This window comes from Alligator mississippiensis, chromosome 6 (genome assembly GCF_030867095.1).
Source record: "Alligator mississippiensis isolate rAllMis1 chromosome 6, rAllMis1, whole genome shotgun sequence".
NCBI classification, from domain to species: domain Eukaryota; kingdom Metazoa; phylum Chordata; order Crocodylia; family Alligatoridae; genus Alligator; species Alligator mississippiensis.
Genome location: NC_081829.1, coordinates 48,222,389 through 48,246,270, shown reverse-complemented (window position 1 = coordinate 48,246,270; position 23,882 = coordinate 48,222,389). Strand labels below are relative to the sequence as shown.

Sequence of the window (23,882 nt, the reverse complement as noted above, 5' to 3'; positions counted from 1 at the left end):
CTGCCAGGGGAAGGAGCTCCTGCACTAGATCTACCCAAAACATTGTACTGCCTAAAAGAACAGTGAGGCTTCTGGAGTCCACAAGGTACCCAGGGCTAGGGGACACACTCCAGGGAGTGGAATTTTGCCTTCTTAAAGGGGCAAAGTTTTTTCATTGTTACTGTTATGTTATAGCCCAGGGGCTCATGTTTGTGTTGTTGTTTGTACCAGAGGTCTGGGATGTTCGGAGGGGAGGTTTGGAGGTCTCATTAGTGCCTAGAATGGTACAGCCAGACAGGGACCAGAGGTCCCGGCACCAGAAGGGTGCAACCAGACAGGGGCCAAAGGGAATCTGGCACCAGAAGGGCACAGCAGGCAAAGCCAAGGAGCCCGGTGCTAGAGGGGCACACTCAGACAGGGGCCAGTGGCCCTGTGACCAGGAGACAGTGAGCAGAGCATGCGTGTCAAAGTCAGGTCAGACTCAGTGGGCCTAGGCTAGAAGTCCTAGCCAAATTAAAGGGGCAGTGGCTGAATAGGCCAAGGCCCCAACAGAGGTGAGAACAGTCGTGTAACATCTGCAAGGCATGGGACATGGTATAAGGGAAGTTCGGAGCTGTGTATTATGCCCTTGGCATCAGTACACTAAGTGGGCAGCCTCCCACCTATGAACAACTGTTCAGTTCCAACAAAGGCATGGCAGGTGAGTCAGGTGAGTGGACTGCCCTAGACAGGTGGGCGGGCCAATGTCATGACCAGCCTTGAAACAGCCCCCTGTCACAGTGCCATAAAAATTACAGCCCATATTTACATTAACTAGGGGAAGAAGTTTGACATTTTTCACTTTCAGTCAGTACAAAAATCAGTATTTCTCATCTGTCAGCCATAACCAAGTTTTCATGGATTACTTAAAAAATTAATTGGAACTGTTTAAAGCATAGAAATGCAAATTAGAGCTTTTGAAAGCAATTCTGAATTATTTCTAGCTCTGTGGTGTTTCTGTAAGATCCCATGAGCTATTACTGACAAAGGTCCAAAACCTTAAAAAACCTTCTCAGGAGCAGCGTGCCATTTCAACATTATATGTTTTCTCCATCCTCTGGTTTAATAGATAGGTAAGTTTCCCATGGAGTATGTAAGTTCACCTGACGCAGGATAGCAGAATGAAACATTTCAGCTAGTGTCAATGATAAAAATCAGAATGCAAGTTAGAATTGCTTTTAGCTAACCTGACTGAATAACATTAATGCCTATTCACAACTTTGTTTTTCTGACTTCTCCGTTTGTCAGTTGTCATACTGTATGATTTTTCAGAACACCTTAACTAAAACAAACACTGATGTTTTGCTTTGGTACCAATACCTCATTGCTGTTGCTGTAGTATAGAGATGCCCAGGCTTGGTTCAGGTGAGGTAGCTCAGGCACCAGAAGGAATCTAGTCACAGCAACACAGTGCTCCACACAGGCTATTTATCCTGCCTCTCAGTCCCACCCCCTCCAAATGTACTTTATAGGGTAGGCATATCATAGGATCCTATAAAATTAGAGCTGGCAGGGACCTCAGGAGCAGGACCATCCCCAACTAAATCATCCCAGCCAAAATTTTGTCTGACTGGGTCTTAAAACCTCCAAGGATGGAGAGTCTATCCCCTCTGGGTAACCTGTTCCAGTGTTTTACTACCCTCCTGTGGAGAAATATTTTCCTAATATCTAACCTAAACTTCCCTTGCTGCAACTTGAGACCATTGCTTCTCGTTGTGTTTTCTGCCACCGCTAAGAACAGTTTAGCTTCATCGTCTTTGGAACTACCCTTCAGGTAATTGAAAGCTTGTATTAAATTCCCTCTCAGTCTTGTCGTCTTTAGATTAAATAAGCTCAGTTCCCTCAGCCTCTCCTTAGCAGCCCAGTATGCCATTAGCCTTCTTCACAACGAGTGCACAGTGCTGGCTCATATTCAGTGTATTGTCTACTTGTAACAGGTTGCCATCCCCAGCAGCATTCTAGCGGCCTGTGAGGGGCACCCTTGAAGTCCTTTAATACTTCACTCCTGTGTTTTGTCCTTTGTTCACCTGCCACATCTTGATGTAACTATTGTTTAGTTGTTCTTACAAGCAGGAGACTACCCATTGTACGCCCCAATGACTAAGGCTGTCCTTGCACGCTCCAGCCACCCCTATATGTGCCCCCACGCCTTGCAGATGTTGTTAGTAGTTCTGTGTTGGGGTTCTCAGCCACCACGGGCTTCTCACCCCTGTCTTTCTCCAGCTAGGCCTACCAGCCTAAACCCACCAGGTAGGGTTTGACTCTGAGGCTCTAGCTCCTTAATACTCTCTGAGCTTATGGCCCTCCTTTTATGCTTACTACGACACCAGGCCTCCTGGCCCCCTGCATTCACAATGCACCCCTGGGTGCTGAGTTGTTGGGTCTTCTGCCTCAGAGGCTTGGTCCTCTTTTTATAGCTCGGACTACTAGCCTAGATCTGCCCACTAGAACCTGGCTTCAAAGTTTTATTTTCCTCCAGCCAGCTCTGACCCTGTACCTCTGCACCCACTAGCGCACTGGGCCCTTTGGCCTTTTATGACTGCACCCCAAGGCACTAATGAGGCCTTGTCCTCCTCTACAGCCTCAACCACAAACCACCCAATTACCAATCAAACAGAAATAGCAAGCCCGTGGGCTATAACCAAAATAAAGTTAAGGAAGGCTGTCTGCCAGGAGTCCACCCCCTTTAGCCAGCTCAGCCCAGGGGTTTTTTTTGTTTTGACCTGCCCCCTTACAGTCACCTGACTAGCCAGCAAGGCTCAGCTTTTAACCCCTACCCTGCCAGCTGGCTGTGCCTGGAAAGTTCTGGTCTTAAAGGGGCTGGCCTGCTTTCTGGTAACAGGGCTAGGGTTCCCTGTTATACCACTGTAACCCCCAAATCCTTTTCTGCAGAGAAACAGCTTAGCCAGTTGGTTCCTAGCCTGTACTGGTGCAGTCTTAGAGTCTGAAAACTATGTGGATGCTACTCTGGAGCTTTGTTTGACAATAGTCTTCTGATTGCTGCTCAATGTTTGAGTCTTTATTTGCCTCTGCATTGCAGAATCTGCAGTGCACCCTAAAATTCCAAACCGATTGCAACAGTGTTTCCAGTGGTGTCTCCATGGAAAGCTCTCTGCCCTGTCCACAAATGAAGGCAACATTGAGGAACTCTGGAAGAGATTTAAAACTGCTATTCATATAGCCTGATCTGAATCCATTGCCTATACCACCCTTGGCCCCCAAACTGGTGTTCAGTGAGAGCAGTGCTGAGATCCAAGCCCTCCTTGACTGAAAGAGAAGGGCTCCTTCTGCTTGGCAAGATGAAACCTCATCTCGGCAGAAGAAGGAGACATACCAGTTCCTAAAAGCCAAAGCTCAAAGGAGGATCTGGGAAATCAAAAATCAGTGATGCCAAGGAGATCCAACTCTATGCTGACAGACACGATGTGTAGTCTTTTTCCAGGCACCAAAATCCATCTGCAGCCCAACTTCCCATGGTCCTACTTTCCTGTGATCACAGGATGCTCGACACTCCTCAAAGACTGTGAATCTGTCCAAACTAAATGGAAAGAGCACTTTGAGGCGCTTCTGAACTGTGTCAGATACCACCATCGAGTCCATCCCCCAACATCCTGAAAGGGGATCCCTCGGCAGCCCTCCTATTTTAGAAGTCTGGGATACCATCAAGGAAACAACAAAGCTTCTGAACTAGATGGCATACCTGCTGAAATGTACAAGACTGGCAGTGCGGAACTGGTACTGAAACTCCACAAATTTATTCTACAAATTTGGAACAATGAAAAGATCCCTGGGGACCTGCGGAATGCCAACATAGTGACTATCTTCAGTAAAGGAGGTAAGTCTGTGTGTGGGAACTATCAAGATACTGATCTCTTTTTCACAACAGGGAAAATCCTTGCCTGCATCCTCCCAAACCATCTTCTACCTCTTGCTGAGGAAGTCATGTCAAAATCTCAGTGTGGTTTCAGACCACCCCATGAGGCAACTGACATGAACTTTGTTGCCTGCCAGTTCCAAGGAAAGTGTTGGGAACAACATCTGGATATGGCCTTCATTGACATCACTAAGTCCTTTGACCTTGTCAATCGCAAAGCCTTCCAGAAAGTACTGGCCATAGTTTGGATGTCCTGAAAAGTACATCAAGATCCTGAAGCTTCTTCATAAACAAGTGACCGTGACTGTCCTGTATTGTGGATCAGAGACAAATCCGTTTGTCACCCAAACTGAGGTCTAGCAAGGATATGTCATTGCCCCAACTCTGTTCTCCATTTTTTTTTTGACAGTCATCTTGGTTTTCATTAAGGACTTCTGGAATTGACATTGAAAAACCTGCCATTTGTTAAGTATTCCGTCTGGGATGTCTTCAGTTGAAGACCAAAATACTCAAAACATCCATCCTTGACCTGCAATATGCCAGTGACTTGCACACACTGAGGAAAACCTCTAGACTGCACTGGATCTTTTTGGAGAAGCCTACCAAACTTTGGGCTTCTCTGGCAACATGGAGAAGACTAAAGACCCTTGAGATAGTCAAACACTTCTGCTACTTCGGTAGCCACCTCTCTCAGAAAGTGAACATTGAGGAGGAGATCCAGCGCAGGATCTGGAGCACAAGTACCTCCCTTGAGAAATTGCTTCAGCATGTCCATTCTTTGTGATCTCTAGAAAGACACCAAGATACAGGTCTACAATGCAGTCATAATACCCTCTCTCCTCTACAGATGTGAAATGTGGGTGACCTACCATCATCATCTCAAGAGCCTGGAGAGGTATCACCAACAATGCTTCCAGAAAAACTTCCACATTAAATGGGAAGATTGCTGCACAAATGCCAGCATCCTTGCTGAAGCCAGTGTTCCTAGCATTGAGTTGGTGATTCTCAAACCCAAAATTTGCTGTACCAGACCTTGTGTGTGGATGTCCAACTCTCAACTCCCAAAACAAGTGCTCTGCTCCCAGCTTAGTAACAGCCTGAGATCTTGCAGTGGGCAGAGGAAATGTTACAAGGCATACCTACACATCAAAGGCATACCTCAAGAAAATGCTGACATCAAGAGCTGGGAGGAGCTGGCTGTTAACAGACTCCAGTGGCATCACAGCCTCAACCAAGCGGCAGCCCATTTCAAGGTAAAGCATCTTGCCCTTGAAGCAGAGAAGAGAGAGCGGTGGAAGGGAAAGGAGAGAAATCCTAGCCTATAGCCTACTCTCCCCTGCAGAAAGATCTGCAACCAGCAGACAAGTCTGTGGCTCAAGGATTGAACTCTTAAGTCACCTTAAGAGCCATCAGTGAGCCGTGGTAGAGATCGTCCTTGAATTGAGGGATAGCTGATAATATGGATGCTGTTTTGGAACTTCATTTGACAATAGTCTTTTGATTGCTGCTCAATGTTTGAGTCTTTATTTGCATCTGCATTGCAGAATCTGCCATGCACACTAATGGTGTGTCCAGATGAGCACACACATGCCTCTTGCAGCATCTCAAAGCCCTTTGAGATGCTGCAAGAGGCACATGCGGGAACAAAAATCATTCCCTGCACTGCAAATTTGCAGCGCAGGAGCAAAATTAGACACCTGAATATCCAAGGGTCAAAAAATACCCCGGGCAAAAAAAGCGGGGACCTTGCCCTGAAGCAACCAGAGGCTCAGGTCCTCCACAGAGACACTCTGGTAGCCAGTCAGAGCATCTCTATGGCTGGCCCTTGCCCCAGTGCTGAAGCATGCTGACTGCCCATGCAGGGCAGGCAGTGTGACAGCCACAGGGAGCTGGACCCGAGCTCCATGCTGGTAAGTGGGGATGGGGACTGAAGGATGGGGGAAAGAACAATGGGGGGACACCCACCAGCCGCATCCCCCACCTACTTCCCAGCTCCCAGATTGCTGCCTCGCCCAGCCCCACTCCCCGCCTGCCCCTCAAACCCCTCCATCACTGCCCCACTTGGCCCCAGACCCCCAAACCCCCACATCACTACCCTGCGTGGTCCCAGCATCCCAGCAATAAAACAAAAAAAAAAAACCCTCACTCACCAGCAGTAGCAGCATGCAGAGCCGCATGGCGCCCTGGCAACCCAGGCCACACCTGCCCAATGGGGCAGTGGCAGTGCAGGTGCCAGGCAGCCAGGGCTGGTTCCCAGTGCCCTGTGCTGTATGGTGGGGGCTCTGCCACGAGGCCCCAGTTACCCCGACAGCAGCTGCTATTGCCATCAAATGCAGGGCTTTTTTTGCTTGTTTCTATTGCCAGAATGCTGGGGCCGGGTGGAACATTGATGGGGGCGCTCGGGGCCAGGCAGGGATACCCCCATGGTCCCCTCCTCCAGCCCCTCACCCCCACCCCTACTTACTGGCCAGGAGGCCCCAGTGACCCCAACAGCCGCTGCTACTGCCAGTGAGTTCAGGGCTGGTTTTTTGTTTGTTTTTTTTTAAGTGCCGGGAGGCTGGGCCCAGGTGGGGCAGCCATCAGGTGTCTGGGGGTGCAAGTAGGGGATGAGGCTGGGTGGGGAAGCTATTGGGGGGGCTGCAGGAGCTGGTGGGATGTGGGGACCATGTGTGGCCCCTGTTGGGAGGCCTATAGCCCCTGTTGTGGGGCTGTGGCCCCCATGGGGGACTGTAGCCCTTTGGGGGGCAGTCTGTGAGTTGTGTGGGGGGAGCTGCACTCTGCGGGGGGGCAGAGGACCCACCCCTCCTGAGCTGCCCCCCCACAATGCACCTGCGATCCACCCACACCTACCCACACACCCTGCAGCCCCCACATCCCTCCACAGCCACCCACATCCCTCTTTCACCACCCCTCTTTCCACCCCTGTTCTGCAAGCCTCACATCCCCCCAGCACACACCATGCATGCCCAGGTGCCAGACAGGATGAGACCTACTGACAGGAGCTGTGGCTGCAGGGGCAGCTGTCCCCACATCTTGGTTAGTGTAGGGGTCAAGGGGAGCTCTAACAGCTCTACGGTAAGAAAACCAAAAGCAAACAGCAAAACATATAGCTATTTAGAATTCATTTTAGTATGATGATAGAGACACTGGTAGGCTTCCAAATTGCTTTAACACTGTAAATATATCAACAAAATATTGCCCAATTGATCTCTGATTCTCTGTCTCTCTCTCTCGCACTCTATATACCTTTTGTTTTAATTGTGGAAGAACATGGATTTTGAGGTATTTTACAGAGTGGCTTTGGGATTTTTTTTTATCTGGGATTTTTCAGTTTTCAAATAGGGAAATCCAGAATTCCTGCTAGGGAGGCAAGTGGCAGGACCTGGGCAGAGGAGCCTGCTCAGAGCTAGCACCTTGGACCCAGCTGGAGGTGGCTGACCTCCTGGCCAGTTGGGGCCAGGAGGACATGCTTAGACAGTTCAAAGCAGGCCACCACACTGGGAACATCTTCTGGGCAATAGCTGCCCAGATGGCCAGGCAGGGGGCACACATGGCAGTAGTGCTGCACAAAGGCCAGCTCTGCAGCCACAGCCTGCTGGCAGCTGGCCCAGAGGGGCAGATGCCTCTACTGGCTGTGTAGTCCCCATCCAGGCATGTTTCTGGGCAGAGCACCAGTGGGCAGCGTCCCCGGGCTTCTTGGATACCTTTGAGGGCAGGTGCACAGCAGGTCACAGTCAGGCAGCAGCCCCCACTGCCAGACTGCTGCAGTGGGTAGAGAATGCAGGGAACTCTCAGCACTGCTTCAGCAGTTCAGCTGAAGGTACAGTTCAGCTGAAGGTGTAATGTCCCCAGGTACCAATTGGCTGCACCCCAAAAGCTCCTGTCTATTTGTATCTTCCATATTAATGTGGACCTTAAGGCCCACCCAGTTAACTAATAGCCCCTTTGTGGGGCCAAAGGCTGAAAGATGCAATTAATTCCTTGGGACAACAAAAGCAAAAACAGAATAGAAGTGACGTGGGGGGTCAAAGGATCAAAACGTGAAAATAAGTTCTCCAGAGGGGGACACTGAACAGAGACCCCCCCAGGGCCACACCCACTGGCCTTCAAAGGCATCCAAGGAGCCCAGGGATGCCACCCGCTGGTGCTCTGCCCAGAAACATGCTCGGACAAGTGAGAGGAAAGTGGCCCTGCAGTCTCTGGGCACCTTCCCGGCCAGAGCCTCCTTTTTTCAAGTACAGGGCCCACTTTGCCAGGAGGAGGTTGACCGGGAGGTCCTGGGACTTGGTGGGGCCATGGATGGAGTGACCAAAACCAAAAAAGTGGCAGGTGAAATTCAACCAGAACTCAGGAGGAGGCTCTGGAGGTAGAGGTGGAGGGGCAGCAGCCTGGCGCATGCAAGGGTCATGTGTGCCAGGGTCTCCTCTGCCTGCAGAAGGGGCAGGAGACCAGGGTGTCTGTGAAGCTCACCACATACGCACCCGTGGTGACAGCTCCAGGGAGCTGAGGTCCCCAGTGGCTCATGGGATGAGGATGGAGTACAACCTCAGCCACTGGAGTGCCCCAGCTACGCCCTTGCCAAGCAGGACCCGCCACTTGGTGTCTGGGCAGGATGCGAGGATGGCATGATGGATTGTGCAGTGCGCAAACATATAGAGGTGGTGATGATGGATGGTGGAAAAATGAAGCAGTCTGGTACCCTCCAGCCAGCTCACGTGGTGGACCACAAGGCCGGGCATGGTGCCAGTGCCACTACAAACTCCGGTGGGCTGGAGGACATGGGGAGTCAGGGACTGCCACCACGTAGGACCTGGTCAACAAAGGCAAGGACGTCAGGAGGTAGGATAGACTTCACCTCCTGGACCAGATGGCAGGTCGCACGTGTTGTGGGTAGACCCATGCACTGGGCCAGTGTAGCGGGGTCCACCCACTCCTGCCTATTGTAGTCCTGGAGGTCTCCAATACGGGTGACACCAGCCAAGATCAACCTCGGTCGCAACCTGGGTGCCTCTGCTGTCGGCTCCTCATAGAATCATAGGGCTGGAAGGGACTCCAAAGGATCATTGGGTCCAGCCCCCTGCATAAGCAGGAAAGACATCTGGGGGTCAGGTGACAGTCTAGTCTTCTCTTGAAGACCTCCAAGGGTGGGTAATTGCACCACCTCTGGGGGGAGCTTGTTCCATAGTCTGGACACCCTACTTGTGAAGAAGTTTTTCCTAATGTTCAGCCTGAAACTATCTTCCAGGACCTTGTAGCCGTTGTTTCTAGTTTTCCCCCAGGGTGCCCTGGTGAACAGTTGAGGCATACACTCTGATGTATGTCTCTGATATAGTGGTAAGCTGCAATCAGGTCCCCTCTCAGCCTTCTTTTCTTAAGGCTGAAGAATCCAAGATGCTTCAGCCTCTCCTTGTATGGCTTGCCATGCAAGTCTCTGATCATATGGGAGGCCCTTCCCTGGACACTCTTGAGCTTTAGCATGTCCTTGTTGAAATGCAGCACCCAGAACTGGATGCAATACTCCAGCTGTGGCCACACCAATGTTGAATAAAGCAGGAGAATCACTTCTTTGGTTTTACTGGAGACGCATCGATTTATGCATGCCAGAGTTTTATTGGCCCTAGTGGTTCCTGTGTTGCATTGCCGGCTTATATTCATGCTGGGGTCTGTTGTTACCCCTAGATTCCTTTCATTTGTAGTGCTGATCAGGTTAGCGTTGCCCAGCCTGTAGGTGTGCTGGGGGTTCTTTCTTCCCAGATGCAGCACTTTTTGCATTTCTCTACATTGAACCTCATCTGATTCCCTTCTGCCCAACATGCCAGCCTGTCTAGGTCTGCTTGTATCTGCAGTCTATCTGTGGGTGTGTCCATGCAACCCCATATCTTGGTGTCATCTGCGAACTTGGCCAGTGGGCTTTTCACCTCCTCATCCAGGTTGTTGATGAAGATGTTGAACAGCATTGGGCCAAGTACTGACCCCTGGGGTATGCCACTGCCCACATCTTGCCAGAACTACACTGATCCATTCATTTGGACTCTGCGTCCTACCCTGCAACCAGTTTCATACCCGCTTGACAATCCCGCATTTGAGCCCGATACCTTCCAGTTTTCTGATCAGTACCTAATGGGACACCAGGTCAAACTTTCTGGAAGTCAAGGTATATGATGTCAACTGCTTTTCTCTCGTCCAGGTGATGAGTCACCTGATCATAGAAAGAAATGAGGTTGGTCCAACATGACCTGCTCGTGACGAAGCCATGCTGGCTTCAGCTGGGGGTTCCAGAGAAGGAGCTCAACAAGCTGGTTGGCACCCTGGGCAACTGCCTCAGGGGACCTGGAGGTAGAGACCAGCCTTCAGGCTGGAAGAAGGTCCTAGTAGAACTCTGGCAGCCCTCAAAGGTCCTGTAGGGAGAAGCCTCGAAGGCCAAGGAGCTGCCAGTCATATCGGAGCCCCCAGAAGTGGCAGAGGAAGGCACACCAGCCTCATGTCACATGGCTACCAACACTGTATAGCAGTCACTGCAGGGCCTGAAGGCGGAATGTTAGGACCTGGCTGCACAGGCAAACCAGGTCCTGGCCACTCTCCCACAGGGGGAGGCTCAGGACCTCCACAGCAACCCAGTGCCATCCTGGCCAGAAAAACTCCAGCGCCCATCTCTGGAGCCCTGCCAGGACCTCAGGGGGCATAGGCAGGGTCTATAAGCGGTGCCAGAGCATGGACAGGACCAGCTGGTTCAGCACCAGCACTCTCCCACGCAGGGAGAGACACCTCAGGAGCCCAGCCCATGCCTGGAGCTGCTCCACCACCCTTGCTTCCAGCTGGTGCCAGTTCTCCAGCAGGGAGGGGTCTATGTGGGACAGGTAGACCCTCAAGTAGAGCAGCAAGCCCGTGCTCAACATGCCTTCCTTTTTGTTTCAGATCTTTGTCAAGGGTTAGATTTGAACTGCTATGGGGAGTAGGTCACTCTCAATGGTTACTGAATATTCCCTTGAGCTTCTGAGCTCACATGAAAGCTGGTAGCCCAGAAAGCCTTCTACCTACTTAGTTCATGCATGCACACTGTAACTCTTTTGTTTCATGAACATGAGGCACATGGCTATCTAGACAGTGCCACTCCTTAGAGTACACTTTTGAGTTTTGCTTCTTCTGAATGGTAATGGGTGTTTATCCACCAGTTGGTGCACCTTTCACTGGGGCACAGTCAGGGTCAGTTTGAATTCCAGTTTTGCACAGAAAAATGTGTAGCATCTGTCAACATCAAGGAAAGTTAATTCAGGAGCTGGATTTTGGAAACCTCTTTACCTGAAGGTGGAGTTGGGAGAGTTTTGGAACTAAACTAACCATATCCTAATCAGGAGGTACACCTAGGCACCTGGATTTTTAGAGGATTTAGAATCAACCATAAATAGAAAGTATAACAGAGTTGGTTCTATTCCAAGAACCAGAAAAAAAAACCAAAGAAAAAATTGTTTATTTATTAGGGTCCTGAAAAACTGGCATGCCAGCCCAGCCTTTGATTTGAACTGACATGAAATAATACCGTTTTACAAAAGCATGGGCCAAATTCTCTGCTGTAAATGGGCACAGTTCCAGATGCTTCTGTGGAGCTACATACATTTACTGCCACCAAGATGCTGGCTTTGTATAGAAGCATAGGTGTACAACTAGATTCTGGCTGACTCTCTTGGTGACTTTTTAAATTTTAATGTGAAGTTTGATTTTTTGGGTATTTTTCTTAATTTAAAATGTTACCTCCTGGCAGAAAAAAGGATAATGAGAGAGGTGGGATATGGCCTGTATATGTTAAAGGCTTATCTTTCATAAGAGAACTTTTTAAATACATTTTGCAGGTTCTTCTTCTTACCATAAACAAGACTTCTATGCAGGCTGTCCTGGATTATCTGTATACCAAGCAGTTATCATCAAGTCAGGAGTTGGACACACTTGAATTAATTGCATTGGCAAACAGATTTTGCCTTCCTCACTTGGTTGCACTTGCAGGTAAGGAGTCTGCATGTTGGCAAATGCAATGTCTCTATGAACTCCTAAAATGGTGCTTAGGAGTCTTTGAACACCCACACTGCTTTCATTGGAAATGTAGAGGGAAAGAAATGCTGTTCCTTCATATAAAGGCTGGTTGTGATGCAAGTTGACATTTGCACTAAGAAAAAACATGCTTTTCTCTCTTGTCTCCATGACTTGTGCTAAATAACTCAGGCCATTATAGTGTTCAATATTGTAGAAAAAGACATTTTCCTTCTTTATTAATAACAATATCCTACTATGCATAATGCCTATTCTTTTATTCTTAAATCACAGCGAAACAGTACGAATGCTAAGTTTACCATTAAAGTGAACAAGGCACTCCTTTATAAATACATACTGAGAGAGTCTTATAACTGAGCCAATTTAGAATTGATCCAATTCAGTGCATCAGATCTGTTTTTACAGCAGAGATTAGACTCAGTTAGTCAGCTGTAGATGTGGGGATTCAACATGTATAATTTTAAGAAAATCTACTTTTCCACCTTCATTTTAGACAAAAATGTCTGTGTGAAATAATGATTTTAATACTAAACTTCTGGATATTTTTCTCTGTTTCCTTGAGGAATATGGGAATAGCTAAGATGAAAATGAGACAAAAACTATGAGAGACAGGAGGAGTTAGTTGTACCTGTTGACAAGCTGTCATTTCCTTAATGTTGAGTACCTCCTCTCCTGAATAGCTTTCTACTGTGCAGCAAGACACAGTAGAGGAGTCGGTTCCACACTGATTTGGTAGTTTTAGTCCATGTTAGTCCCTGATCCTGCACAAGTGTATGTATTGGGCCCTCATAATTTTTCTGAGTGCTCATGGCACAGACATATCCTTAAATATTAAAAATATCTTTTACTTTTCTTTGAGCAATATTTATTGTGGACCCCTAGTGCTATTGACAAGGACCATACACTTCAGTCTGGCAATGTTTGGTTCAGGTACCCATCCTGTTAGCAGGATATGGGCTAGGTGGGTCTGCTGAGTCAGGTGGTTTGTTGTGTCACTTGGATACAAGAAAGGTGAGCGATTGTCCATTAGCAAGAGGGGCCTATTCTAGGGGCTGAAGACCCTAACTTAAGAACTATAGGAGTAGCCAGTCATGAGAAAGATGGCAATGAACTTTGCTATATTATTGGAAATGTTTTCATTAATAAAAACTAACCCATAATGAATGGGGAGAGGGCAGGAGGTTTTGATTCTCTGTAGTAGATTGATTTTGGTTTACAAGAGGGTTTAGAGGAGCGTGGGAATACATCTGTTTAGAGATAATATTATAGGTAATGCAAAGGCTCAAAGGTTCTGTTAGAAGGAATCAGAAACAACTACTGCAGAAATATAAGTATACCCTACGAGGCCATTTCTTTCTTACTGATTTATGAACCAAAGGAAATCTGTATATCATTTTGAATAGCTGTAGGTTTCAGGTTGATCTGTGGGTCAAGTACCAAGCATATTAAGACTTTTGGTACTCTGTTTTGTTGTCTGTATTAAGAATTGCAGTCATTCAACCAGGTAATGATTTGTGGCTGTATATTTTGGAAATTCCTTCCTCTCAATTATTACTTATGGAAACCTAGAATAGAATGGAGAAGATTTTTGTTCTCAAAACACACTGTCGTATTTTTTGCTCTCTGATAAATATTTGTAAATTATTTTATGCTAAAATGCATATTTTTATTGTGTCAATTATTGGTTTTCTTCTTTAACAGAACAGCATGCTGTGCAGGAGCTGACAAAAGCATCAATGAATGACATTGCAATAGATGGCGATGTACTCTCCTATTTGGAATTTGCACAGGTTAGTAAGGACTGTATTACAACCTTTTAAAAGTTATTCTTCCCAACTGTAGTACTATGCCAAAAACCTAGTGGGGTTGAGAATTGTCCCTACATAAAATAAAGGTTTCCCAAAGGACCCCTGTGTCCAGGGAAAAGAACTGAGCCCCCCCAGTCGTATCCTACTCTGACTTCTGCATCTTCATTTTTAAAACCTAATGATGGATTATAAAACTGCATCTTAGCATTTTAACCTCCTTCGCAAAGGAGATTTATTTTCTCAATTTGTTAAGAAATCAGTCTCTCTCTATAGAGACTTATCTGTGTGTCTGTCTTTTTAGTTTTTCTATATTGTAGTGAAGTCACCCAGGTAGTAGAGCATTCACTACTTAATGCCGTCTAGTACATTAAAGTCCCTTAGCCTGCTTACAGACATTCTAGGTATGTCCCCATGTGATAGCCATTTGGGCTAAATTTCGCTGGGTGTTTTGTTTCGAAGCTGTTTTGAGCTTGAAACAGCAAAATCGAAACAAAACTGAAGGCTTTGAAACAGCTTCGAAATGAAACGAGGGCACTTGAAACATTTCAAAAGTTTTGAAATGTTTCCAGTTTCGAAGCTGGGCTTGCTTGGCTTCAGTGGCGGTCCCAGCTGGTAGCGGCAGCCTGCTGTCATCCCACGCACAGGTCTGGGGGCCCGTGCCCCTCAGGAGGAGTCTGGCACAGCCCCGCAGCTCTCCTGGGGGGTGCAGGCCCCTGGATCTGTACACGGGATGACAGCAGGCTGCCGCTGCTGGCTGGGGCCAGCAGCAGCAGCAGTCTTCCCGGCACTGGGCACGGATTGGACCCAGCACCAGTCCTAGGCAACAACAGGAGCCTCCTGTCATCCCATGCACAGATCTGGGGGCCCTCACCCCCCAGAGGAGTTGAGCACAGACCTGCAGCCCTCCCAGGGGTGCAGGCCCCCAGATCTGCACACAGGATGACAGGAGTCTGCCACTGCCAGCAAGTGATATGAGTTTTCCTTTCAATTGTTTGAGGTACAGTTTCCCAGAAACCTCTGCACCTATCTCCTTGAAACTTGGCAGGCTTCATGCCCTCGGAAGGGGCTACCATCCCTGCAATTTTTATTTGAATCAGGCAAGAAATGACAACGTTTTTAGGCATTTTCATGATTCCCCATTATAGCATACATGTGAAATGGTGCAGCAGTTTTGACAAAACGAAATGGAACAGTGCTTCGAAACAAAACAATGAAACGAAACACTGTCCCTTCAAAATGGTGAATTGGAACTCGAAATGAAACAATGCTGTTTTGTACAACCCTAATATCCATGCCCCTTAAATCTCTTCCTGTTAGGGTGCTATGATTGTAGTGCTTATGGTCGGAGGGCAGAGTTGTTAGTCAAGGTAGATGTCTTCCTTTGTGGCTCTCAGTGAATGCCTATGACACTGTTTTATTCAGGTGTGTTGCTTCTGTGATTGCCTGAGCTCTAACACAAGAGAGTGTTCAAAGATGACTACTTCTCTTTAAAATATGTGCCTTTGTTTTTATAAATGAATGTTGCAATACCCAAGGAAGCAATGTAGTGGAAAGAGATAATAGAACAATGTGTTTTCACATCACTTTAAATATGTGTGTTGGCTCCAGCTTGTGCTATTATACTCTAGTTTTTGTAATCAGTGTATTGTACAGACTGATTGCTGTATGAGCTTCATACCAGATGCTTTCAATACCTATAAAACTGTTAAAAAAAATTCTGATCCCCTTCTGAGTTTGTGAAGTGTGTGTGTGTGTGTGTAAGCCGGATATAGAGATACATACAAAATCCAGTTACAGTTTCTTCTCTGTGCTCTGTACTGTAGATCAGTGTGATATGTTTATAATCCTAGAAGATCACAGTAGGCTACCAAACTGTCAGATAGATGGACATACTCTACAAATGTGACTTGCATTATAGCTGTATTTCCTTTTGATTAAAAGAAGTATTTGCCAGATACTGTACTGTGCTTTCAGTAATGCTTAAGTTTTGGCATTAAATATACTCTGGAGAGTTCTGCAAGGTGGAATGAGTAGTAACCATTAGGAAAATCTGACTGCTGCAAGTCAAAATTTAAGTGCATAGAATCATAATAAGGGTGCAGTCCTATGAAGCACTGACTGTGTCTTGACCAATGGTGACTGTCCTAAACTTCTGTGGAAGTGCAGCAGAGTTGAGCATGTACATACCTCTGTGGAGGTGCTCAGAACGATACAGGAAGAGACGCATGATTACCCCACTTCTTACTGTGCCCCAGCTGCTCCCAGTAACTTCCATTTTGGCCACTGTGTGATGAAGTGGGTTTTTGTGTCAAAGAAACAAATAGTACCCCTGACTCAGTGTGAGGCACAGCTCAGTGAATTCCCTCTGAGCAGCTGCTGAGTGTCAGGAGTCACACCGTGATGCCCAACATTACCTAAATCTCTCTCTATACTATTCAGAAGCCCTACCAGAATGAAACAATGAAGGATCACTCTCTCCTAAACTTCTGGTTTTAGTTTGGAGATGATCATGTAATTCAAATTGACGATCTTTCCTTGCAGTTCCACAATGCTAATCAGCTGGCTGTGTGGTGCTTATACTACATCTGCACCAATTACAACAGTGTTTGCTCCAAATTCCGTAAAGAAATAAAAGCTAAATCCGCAGGTAAGATCATCCATAACTTCCCCCCATATTTTTGAGACCCATCTTTTTCTTTCTATCCTTTAAAAATAAAAAGATTAACTAGCTCATCTGCCTATGAAGCTGAGCCAGTGCTCTCTCCCGCCCTAGCAGAGTTAATACACTCTCTTGAACAGGTGACCAGAGTTTGAGTCCACCTCATGGGCCAAGAGTTATGCTTAGAATTCCTGTCATCTGCAGTTAAAAATGATGTGATTGTCTCTCCAGAACTCACACTGAAAATGCTGCCCATGTTTAGTTTTATTTCACATCATAAAACAGTGTAGTTTTCTAAGTAAGTCTCTTCCAGCTGATGCTCTCCCTTCACTTTATAGGTATTTAATTAAACCATAGCAGCATTGCAGGTAAGTGTCAGTAAGCTATTTTAAACAATGGATAAGCTGAGGCATCGAATGGAAAGTAGTTCAAGGTAGATAAAAGCCTTACATACTCAAATCTTGACTCTGTCTACAGCTATGTCCTCATTTTAGAACCTAAGTTATCTTATCACTTCTTTTAAAATCAGATAATCAGGAATATTTTGAGAGACACCGCTGGCCGCCTGTGTGGTACCTAAAAGAAGAGGATCACTACCAGCGAGTTAAAAAGGAAAGAGAACAGGAAGATACTGCACAGAATAAACATCATTCAAAACGGAAGTGGTGCTTCCGGAATTCCTCTGCTGTAGTTGCCTGAACAAAGAAAATACATGGAAACACTTAAAGTGTAATTATATAATTATAACACTGCTCTAATATTAGTCATATTGTTAGAAATAAGATGTAGCTCAGGTTTCAGGCACTGACTTCATTCCACGTGTGTGCATTTATTATTGTTAGGATCAAAAGCATAAGCTTACCTAAAGTGAGCCTGGAACAGCTCCTTAAAGTCATATGTATATTTTTGGTTAATAAGCAAAATAAGCCTCTACCATTATTACATTTCTTTTTATATAAAAGCAATTTTCAAACTCCAAATTGGGAAATATTTTTATACTGTCTTGTGTATTTTGTTTAAATAAAAATTCTGGATATTACTTTATTTTACAGACCACAAAATAACCATATAATGCTTTATACTTAGATTTTAACTGTTTTTCCTTTTTGATAAGATAGAATCCAAATAGACAATCCTCAGTCTTTACTGACTGTTTTTAAAGTATCCAGTAAAAATGTTCACCTTTGTTTGAAAACCAGTTTTTGTTCCTTAAGGTACCATACACTCATAATACAATTAGATGGTTATTTCTTCTTTCTAAAGTAAAGGAGTGTTTAATGTTTGCTCAGCTGAATAATAGGCAGTATAATTACCTGTTCAGCTGCAGGAACATGTATTTCTAACATTTGCCATGTAAGTGCAAATAATTATGGTTGTATGGAGCATGTGAAATCTAGTGATTCTAAGTATTCAGAGGTTTAAAATGTCTAGATTCAAGAGGATAATTTTAAAATCATTAGAAGGGCTTATTATTTTATATCTATCCAGGGTAAACGCAGTATGGACATGAATACAAGGAGAAGTTCTGTATAGTATTTGCATTACTGCAGTACAGTTGACTTTTTGGGTTTTTTTCTTTTTCATTTGAGTGTCTGGGTCTGCAGTCATTCCTCATGCAGAATTCCTTTTGGCTTCGTGGAGAGTTATATTAATGAAAAGGCAGCAAAACCAGGGAGGTACTTTCTTCTGTTGTAGTATCAGTATTTTATAAATGAAGAATGATCTTTCCCATACAAGTTAGTTTAGATTTGGTTAAAATTATTTTGCAGCTCTTTCCAAGTGGAACTCAAAATTAGATTCTGTATTTTAAAGTAGATTGTGCATTCCTGTTGCAGTAGTTATTCCAGGAAAACACAAAGTTGAAGGTACAGTGAATAAAAAAAAACCCTGCATTTTTGTTTCATTGGTGAAAAAAAGCCTTCAGCATGTTCAAATATCCTTTTTGTTTATGATTGTCTAAAGACCAACTGTTGCTTTGTACTTGTAGCATTACACTAGAAAATACAAGGATGCAAAAGCTTTTTAAATGACCAAACTGAAATTCTTATAAATTAAATTATAGAACATACATTCCCAGTCCTATATAGTGTCTCAGGCATAGTTCTGTAACCGTGGTAGTATTGTGTATTGGATTTGTTATTGATGTTTCCAGCAGGCAACTCAGCATACTGATGTGAAAAGCTGGGTTTTTTTCTTGTATTCAAAGGCAAAGTAAGTTCAAACCCCAGTACCATGGGTTAGGAAAGGCTTCAGACTGAAAGCCATACACGCCTCTAAATATTCAGGTTCTAGACAGCTCATTCCTGACAGATGCTATCCTAGAGTGCTAGAAGTTGCTTAGCATTGGTAGAGAGAGATGCTGCTGCAGAAACTATTGTAAAGAAAACAAGTGACAGACTCCATCACCTATAAGATTTATCACTGTACAGTGATAAAGAATGGCTATGAAGGAAGGTTGGAAGTCTACCCACATCAATTCTTGTGCAGTGGTTTTGTAAATTGTTAGGGAAAGAATGAATGAGAGAATAAATATCAAAACTATGATGAAATTAATATCTGTTCAGACATAAAATGTTAACATCGTCATTTAAATAAATACTGCTACTAGGTTTTACACAACCAGAGCTACTTTATGATTGTAATCTTGCTAAACTATAATGGATATATAAATGAACCTGGGGTATATGCAATAATATCCACTTGTACTAGTTATCAGCTACTATAACCAAGTGGCTGGCTCATTTGGTTAATGCTGTCTATGGCCTTTACTCTTGGTGTGGTTATTTTGTTTTTTTATTTTGCAAAAAAGTCAATAAAATTGTTTAGCTATAAAATGCCTTCTAATTCTTTGAAACTGCTTTAAAGCCTGTGTAAAGCACCTAGGTTTTAGTCTATTTGTTAACAGTAATAATGAAATATATTTAACAAAATTGTGTACTAAATCCATGATTATATGGTATAAGAAAACATAGGTTTAAAACGTTGCAAGAAGAGCCTATAGCATTTGTACATATGACGCAGGGAGGGAACTGGATGTTTGTCACAAGTATATAACAATGTTTTCGTGGCGCTTTTTCATGCAGTTTCTAATATTTTAATCACCAGGCCAATAGCCCTGGAATATAAAATGAATTAGATGTGACCAAAAATGGGGGGAGAGTAAAACAGGTAGGCTTTGGGAAGGTTTTTTTTTGTTGATTTTTTTAGGTATACAATAGGCTTGCTAAATAAACTGCATGCTTTATTAGCTTCCCCTGGCATTGGTCTTCAACAGCCAAGCAGAAACTCCAATTAAAAGTTAAGGAATATGCAGCAACAATTTCTTTTTTTGTATCTGAGCTGCTAAATTGACAAACCTAGGGAGTTACAGTTTTAGAGAACTTGCAAGATGATGTGTGAAAAATGCCTTGTTTATGTTTTTTTAAGCTATTCACCAATGCCAAGGACATTGAAAATAATCACTTTCAGTACTCAATGTACTTTCCTCTTCTAAAGTGCTAATTTATGAGAATGCTGCATAATTCAATGATTTGGTTTATTTTAAGAAGCAAGACTTTCTTCCCATGAATTTACAATTAGAATTCAGGTAATGTATTCAGTAAAAGAAGAATAATGTAGCAACAGAGAGAATGCTACTGATTTGTTTATGTTAAAAACAGCAATGTATTAACAAAACCATTAAAGTATATTCCTTTATGTGTGTATGCTTAACTTACTGGTCATTTAGACTCCAGTTTGATAGGAAGTCACAGACAGGATGTTTATCAGGTGGGAGTTGCCTTTTGGTATTGTAGAACTAATTTTAATTGCAGATTGAGCATGGTTCATAAATCAACCCATTTTGTAGGCTCCCCCTTCATAAGTATAAGAGTGGGCTTTGGGGCTGGGGCTGTCTTCTTGAACTCAGTGGCAAAACTCACATTGACTTGAGCAGAAGAAGGCATTCTGTAAGCAAGGCATTGGCAATGCATAGGGGGTGCACAAGGTACAGTGCAAAGGTGTCGGATAAATATGGCTACTGTGCAATAACTACAGCTCATCTTCATTTCCTCTGTATCCTGAGACTACTCACCAATCTATATTAATTAAGTTAGAATCCCATGATTGTACTGGACTTTGTTAGGCTCCATGTTCATAAAGGTGGGATGGAGCCATATTAAATATGTAGATATCCTAATGGGTAAGTTAGAAAAGAAAGTAATCCAAACCTAAGGTGTGTGTGTGGGGGGGGGTAGAGTTAATCCTTACAACAAAGATGGTATAAAAATGGAGGAAAAAAGCCAGACTGTTGCTTATCAAAGTGTTCAAGCATGTTTCCAAAGTGTTAACATTAGTGATTCTGTCTGGATAAGAAATTACTATTGGTAGGGAATGTCCTATTTTTAAAACAAGCATTTTCCAGATTCAAACTGAGCATTGTCAGATAGAATGAGACAACTTGAAAAACCCTGTACTATAAACTAACCTTTCCTCATTTCACTTGCAGCACTAGGTAAAGGTCTCCTGTAATGGATCATGTCCATATTAACATTTCAAACTTTTTATAGCAAATACTTGAGATCCTTTCTAGGCTGCCTACAAACCATTAGCTATGAAGGGAACTTGCAGCTTTACTGTCAGGCAAAAATTGGGCTTTTGTCCTTACTTCAGTGTGTGTGTGTGTGTGTGTAAAGCTTCATATTTGAATGGCCAGTATTTATCTCTCGTCAGTTATATCAAGATATGTGCTACGTAGTCAGATTCCTTTTAACTGTGGTTGCTAGGTTTCTTTCATTTACTTAAAATAATTCAGCAATTTTCATTATTTTAATAAGTCCAGTCCTCCTGAGGCAAAATCCCCCAATGAAATTGATTGTGTCCATCATTTTGAGTTTAAGGTACCAGAGAGAGCATTTATACATTGCAGCTTGTCAATAGTGACACAGAACTGTCAACAGAAGTTTGGTCTGTGCATGCAGTGCAGGATCAGATAGTGTTGTACCAGCAATAATCCTCATCCTGCAGGCTGTACAATACAATAATTCATTATCATTTTATATGCGCCTTTGCCTTCAACAAAAAGCACATAATTCATATCACAGATTACTTTGAACTGAAAATCACAATGGTGAGGCTACTGCATATTAATCCATGCAAGTCAGGTCACTCACTACCACTCTTTCAATAATATTTAACACTCTGGTAGAAATCTGTAAAACTCTTGGAACAAGACTGCAGAGAATTAACAAGAACATATGAAAAACAGGTGATGCAAAATGATTGTACTAACAAACCCAAGGACTATATAAAACTGGAGAAAGACAAACTGAAAAAGAGTAAGATGTGATTCAGGCAAAGAGACTAGTAAGGGTTCATAGAAATTTGCTATTTCCTTTCAATTGTGGCATTCCTATTGCATGTGTAAATAGGGGTGCATCCACACCTGCAGGCACATGCACTTGCAGCAGCTCAAATAGAAGCAGTGCAAATTTGAGCCGGGGCTTTTTGCCTCAGCACACATGCTCGGACATGGACTTTGCTGTGGAGCAAATTGTGCCACTTGGGGCAAAATAACCCTGCCTGGCTCCTACCAGATCTGCAGCCAGGGGGAGCTAGAGCCTGAGGCCAGCACCTGTGCTGTCCCCAGCAGTATAAAAAGCTGCCCTGTTCTGGCCCCAGCAGTATAAAAAGCCACCCTGGCAAAGTAGCTTAGGGCTACTAGCTCTCAGGAGCTTCTGGGGCCCAGCCAATTGGTACCTGGGGACACTACCCCTTATGTCAGCTGGACTGCTGAAGCAGCCCTAAGAGTTCCCTCCTGCACCCTTTACCCACTGCAGCAGTCTGCCACTGGGGGCTGCTGTCTGGCTGTGACCTGCTGCACACCTGCCAGACCCAGATGGGGACTGCACAGCCAGTAGAAGCATCTGCCCCTCTGAGCCAGCTGCCAGTGGACTGTGGTTGCAGGGTTGGCCTCTGTGCAGCACTACTGCCATGTGCGCCCCCTGCCCAGCCATCTGGGCAGCTACTGCCCAGAAGATGTTCTTAGTGTGGTGGCCTGCTCTGAACTGTCAAAGCATGTCCTCCTGGCCCCATTTAGCCAGGAGGTCAGCCACAGCCAGCTGGGTCCAAGGTGCCAGCTCTGATCAGGCAGGGTCCTGCCACTTGCCTCCCTAGCAGGAATTCTGGTGTTCCCTATTGGAAAACTGAAAAATCCCTAATTAAAAAAAAATCCCAAAGTCATTCTGTAAAATACCCCCAAATCCATGTTCCTCCACAAGTAAAACAAAAGATCACTACAAAGAGAGAGACAGAGACAGCGATCAGTTGGACAATGTTTTATTGATATATCTACAGTGTTAAAGCATGCCTCATCAGAATAATAAAGTGAACACAAAATAAGTTTCCTGAATTCATGAATACATGAATATATATTTTGCTGCCCTCCCACAGGGGGTTTGGCCCCCACACTGGGGTTACAGCCCCCCAACAGGGGGTTCAGCTCTCCAGCAGGGGCCAAATGCCCCTCAGGGGCTACCACCTCCCCAGCCCCCTGATTGCTGCCCCATCTGACCCCAGCCCCCACCAGCTGCTGCAGCCCCCCCAATGGCTCCCCCACCCCCCACTTGCACCCCCAGGCCCCTGTAGCTGCCCCCACAACCTCAGGCACCTTCACTTTAAAGAAGAAGAACAGGGGGCCTGTGTGTTTATTGGCAAAAGCGCACTGGGCACGAACTCACACTGTCCTTTGGAGACAACACTGCTCTCTATCTCTTTCTCTCTGTCAAGATATCTCTCTCTCTCTCTCTCTCTCCACAGCCCTCTGGGTCGCTGTGATTGGCTCACATGCTCTCTCTCTATACCTTTCTCTCTTGCACTCACTCGCTGTGATCCTCTGGCTAGCTGTGATTGGCTCACACGCCCTGCTCTCTCTCTCTCTCTCTCTCTCACCATCTCAATCTCACTCACTGGAACTGTCTGGGTCACTGTGATTGGCACACATGCTCTCTATGCCTTTCTCTTTCTCTTTCTCTTTCTCTCTCACTCTCCCTGTCTTGCTCACCGGAACTTTCTGGCTAGCTGTGATTGGCTCATGTACCCTGATCTCTGTTTCTCTCTCACCATCTTTCTCACTCGCCACAACCCTCTTGGTCATTGTGATTGGTGCACACGCTCTGCTGTCTCTCTTTCTCTCACCATCTCTCTGTCTCAGTCATCGCAACTTTCTGGACCACTGTGAATCATAGAATCAAAGGACCAGAAGGGACCTGTAAGATAATAAGTCCAGTTCCCTGCCATGGGCAGGAAATCATTGGGCTCAAATGAGCTCAACAAGGTGCTTGTCAAGCTTCCTCTTGAACATTTCCAAGGATGGTGACTGCACCACCTCTGCTGGGAGTGTGTTCCGGATTCTAGATATGCTTACGGAAAAGAAGTTTTACCTAATGTCCAACCTAAATTTTTCCTCAATTAGCTTGTGCCCCTTGGTCCTTGTCCTCCCTGG

General features: G+C 45.0%; 1 protein-coding gene across 3 annotated transcripts in view; it reads left to right on the top strand.

Annotated features, from left to right (window-relative positions):
* RHOBTB1 (Rho related BTB domain containing 1) overlaps nt 1-20,098 on the top strand; it is an 84,887-nt gene extending 64,789 nt beyond the window's left edge. For 2 of the 3 annotated variants that reach the window (XM_019496696.2, XM_006278334.4), the window contains 4 exons: nt 11,740-11,890; nt 13,637-13,725; nt 16,285-16,390; nt 16,932-20,098. In XM_019496696.2, the coding sequence (XP_019352241.1) occupies nt 11,740-11,890; nt 13,637-13,725; nt 16,285-16,390; nt 16,932-17,101 (516 nt within the window). In that variant the 3' untranslated portion in view covers nt 17,102-20,098. The remainder of the gene's footprint in view (nt 1-11,739; nt 11,891-13,636; nt 13,726-16,284; nt 16,391-16,931) is intronic. The other variant, XM_019496697.2, reaches the window with a different exon arrangement.
* Nucleotides 20,099-23,882: the final 3,784 nt, after the last annotated feature.